Source organism: Volvox carteri, assembly GCF_000143455.1.
Source record: "Volvox carteri f. nagariensis unplaced genomic scaffold VOLCAscaffold_370, whole genome shotgun sequence".
In the NCBI taxonomy this organism is placed as follows: Eukaryota; Viridiplantae; Chlorophyta; class Chlorophyceae; order Chlamydomonadales; family Volvocaceae; genus Volvox; species Volvox carteri.
The window spans coordinates 2,220-5,600 of record NW_003307899.1 but is presented as its reverse complement, the minus strand read 5'-3'; the positions used below and the strand labels follow the sequence as shown (position 1 = coordinate 5,600).

The following is a 3,381-nucleotide window of genomic DNA, read 5'->3' as shown; positions in this document are numbered from 1 at the left end:
TTTCTGACGAATAAAAACAAAAAAGGTTAAATCATTAACACCTTTCCGAACTGTTAAATGCGGTTAACCTTTTCCTAACCACTAACTCCCAACTGTTTCCACGTGCACCATGCTTACCACCGCCGCGAGCTGGCGGGCCCAAGCCGTCTGGCCGGCCTCTAGTCGCTGCCGCGAGGCTACCCATTGACCGCCACCATCGATGCCGCCGTATGGCGTCCGGATGCCATTGAACCCATGGGTCAAGAAACCGTTCCTTCTGAGCCCACTCCATCGTAGCCGCCGCCGCCAGAGGCAAACGAAAGCAAAGGTTGATTTAAAAAATATATATGTGGATGTATAGGGCCCGCCACGCCCACGATCCGTATTTGCCCGCACAGCACTCATTTGTATCCACCACCCTTGACCGCCTTGAGAACACATCGCCCGTCGCTGTTTAGTTCATTGTTCCATTCCGCCGCAGCAACCGCCCCCAAAACCACAACCATCAGACATCCAGGGCTGACATGCTTCGAAAGGAGCACGTAAGATGCCCTGCCAGAAACGACAAAGGTGCCAGCTGACATCGAGATGGATTCGATGATGAAGCAGATGAAACCCGATTATCGGTGCGGAGGAGCTTCGGGAACTGGGAGGGTGCAATGCATCTCTGGAAGCCACACGAAAGTGCGCGAAGTGAGCTAATGCAGGGCAGGGAAATTGCTAGAAAGAAACTAGGAAAGTGTTTCCTGCGGACCATTTGCAACAAGTACCGGTCCTGGGTAAAAACCATCTAGGTAAAACTTATCGTGGCTTCTGCTTAACAGTGAAGCTGTATGTGATGCAATTCGCAAAATCAACCAGGATACCATGCAGTAGCCAGACCACGCCCAAGCAAGATGCCGTGACACTTCCCTATACCTTTGTAGCCCCCTCCCACGAATACAAGTTGCAACCCTTGCAAGCAAAAGACATATAGGTCACAAAGGATGCAATTCTCGGCCTGTGTGACCTGAGGCGTTTAAGGTCCATTTATGACTTTTGCCATAGACATAACAAATTGCAGCATTTCGAGGTTTTCGAGGTTTACCGGAGGCTTCGCGAGGTTTCGCAGGAAGGCTATAAATCGGAAACTTTTTCGCAGCCGCAGTACAGGTTCACTGTGAGCACGCTCTGGCGACCTTGTGGCCTCCTACACAATTGAAGCAAATGTCAGCAGCTCACAGGGTCCAGATCTACTTAGACATGGTCTCCATTCGGCAAGCCCCGCTTTCTGTGGGGGGCGAGGTCGCCAGTCAATTAGTAGCTCTTTGACAAATCGACAGTACAGAAGCACGCTAAGACCGAAGACTCACTAGGACCTCCTTTCCGCTCCGAAACCTCCGAAGTTCCGGCAACTCGGTACAATTGTAATTGCAAGAGCAACAGAAGTTTACCACATATGTTTAACTGTCTAATTAACCGTTTTGTGTAACGTGGCAGCAAGTCACAGGTTTTCCTCTCTGAAACAGTACTTCTCAGTGTTGCGGTTGAGCTCGAGAGCAGACCGGGTGACTTTCCTGGCTAGCCTGGTTAGCGCATGTCATTGGATCCTCGGTCGTGTAGTCTGTTCCAATGACTACAATACGCGAAGCACTCGCTGCAGTCCGCGGAGAGACCGAAGCCACGGTTGCTCCCATCCTTCAAGCTCTACAAGCTGAAGGTTTTGATGTGGACGCTGAGGCGGGAGACGCGTTTTGTCTTCTTGACGTTAGTTATCTGCGATCACACCTTAATCTCCGGCAGCTTACCGCCCTGAAGGCAGCCATCAAAAGTAAGCATCAGTAAATGCTGCTATGCACACTTGAATGGGGTTGGCCGTGAGGCCGGTTGTCTTTTGGTACGTCTGCAGTTCGGCTTGCGACTGATCGCCTGCGGACTGTGTCCATTAGGGTGTCGGAGAAGTTTTCTGCATAAGCGAGGATTTCTGTCCTACAGCCGGTATCGTAGCCAAGAGAGGTCTTGCTGTGATGGGTGATCTTTCGTAGACCTGTTTGCAGTGGACGAAGCCACTTTTGCATTTCCGCAGCCGAAGGGTCACAGTTCGTTTTTAGGGCTTCGTTCAAGTTTCAACATCAGCGTATATGTGGCAGGGTGTGTCGCCTTCAGGACTAAAAGCTTTGTCAGGCTGTCACCTCTAAGGGAGAGTGTGCCGTGTGGACGCTTTACCGCCGGCTGTAAAAAGTACAGCACCCTGCACCCTACCGTGCAGCTGTGCGCCCATCGTGATAGTGGCCCCCCTGCACGTTGGTCGTCAGACAACGCTCTGCACGTTGTCTGGCGACCGTGTCTATGATGTGCGTGCGCGCTGCATCGATGTTATGTTAACGACTTAATGCTGCTCATGTTGTACAGCGTGGGTGTTCCAGTGACCCACCCTGCTCACCCTGCCGTGGGCCTGCCGCCTGCAGGCGCTGATGCTGGCACCAGCAACGCTGCTGCAGGTGAGCCTACTGTGCCTGACGTGGGAAGGGGGGGAACAGGTTTTGTGGGCTTGGTGTGCCGTTTCATTTAGGGGTGGAAACTTACGGCGTAATAGACTTTTTGGACCGTAAGTTACGCAAAGCGTAAAGCGTAAAGCGTCAAATACCGTATATTACGGTTTGGAGCGTCCTGAGACCAACCGTAATGCTTTACGGTCCCGTACCAGTGGCCATTTTCGTGAACCCAAAACATTTTAGTAATTATAGTAACAATAAATAACATTTTCTTTTAGCTGCTACCTCTGTTCACGTGGGTCATGTGTAACAATGGCCGATGAGACACCCAAACAGCAGCCCGTGCTCATGAAAAAGCTGAACAACACTCTTAAAAGTAGCACTACTTTGCTGGCTGGAGTGGCGAGGACCCCCAGCGTTGCCGGACACGGACAGCGATGACGACATCGCGATTGGCACGCTCGCACGGAAATAAATGCACGACCACTTCAGAATGAGCAGAGTGCTGATTTCTAGTATCATTGTTTACATAGTTACCTTGGTGCTGGTATAGATCTACTTAGTTGTGGCTATGTTGAGGTGCGTTTTCGAACTTCGAAGCAAGGTTTTCGCGGCAAATCGGACAGTTTCATCTTCCATTAATTGCTCTAGAATGGATGTTAGATGATTATATGTTGCTTTGGAGGAGCGGTGGGCTTGGAGGCGCGGTGGCGTGTGGACATCTGACTTCCGGTGAGGACTGGGCCTGGCCCTGACGCGTCTTCGGTCGACCAATTTTACGGTGTAGCGTAACTTTTGAAAAATGGACACCGTAATTGACGTTACGCCGTCACACCGAAAAATTACGGTCGTTTTTGGGCCCGACCGTAATTTACCGTAACCGAAAAGCGTAAGGCGTAAAGCGTAAGTTGCCACCCCTATTTCGGAT

General features: G+C 51.0%; 1 protein-coding gene across 1 annotated transcript in view; it reads left to right on the top strand.

Moving 5' to 3' along the window:
* Positions 1 to 1,428: 1,428 nt before the first annotated feature.
* VOLCADRAFT_108681 (uncharacterized protein) overlaps positions 1,429 to 3,381 on the top strand; it is a gene marked incomplete at its 3' end in the record, with an annotated part of 3,943 nt that continues 1,990 nt past the window's right edge. The window contains exons 1-3 of the mRNA XM_002959562.1: positions 1,429 to 1,789; positions 2,248 to 2,312; positions 2,427 to 2,459. Of these exons, the coding sequence (XP_002959608.1) occupies positions 1,591 to 1,789; positions 2,248 to 2,312; positions 2,427 to 2,459 (297 nt within the window). The remainder of the gene's footprint in view (positions 1,790 to 2,247; positions 2,313 to 2,426; positions 2,460 to 3,381) is intronic.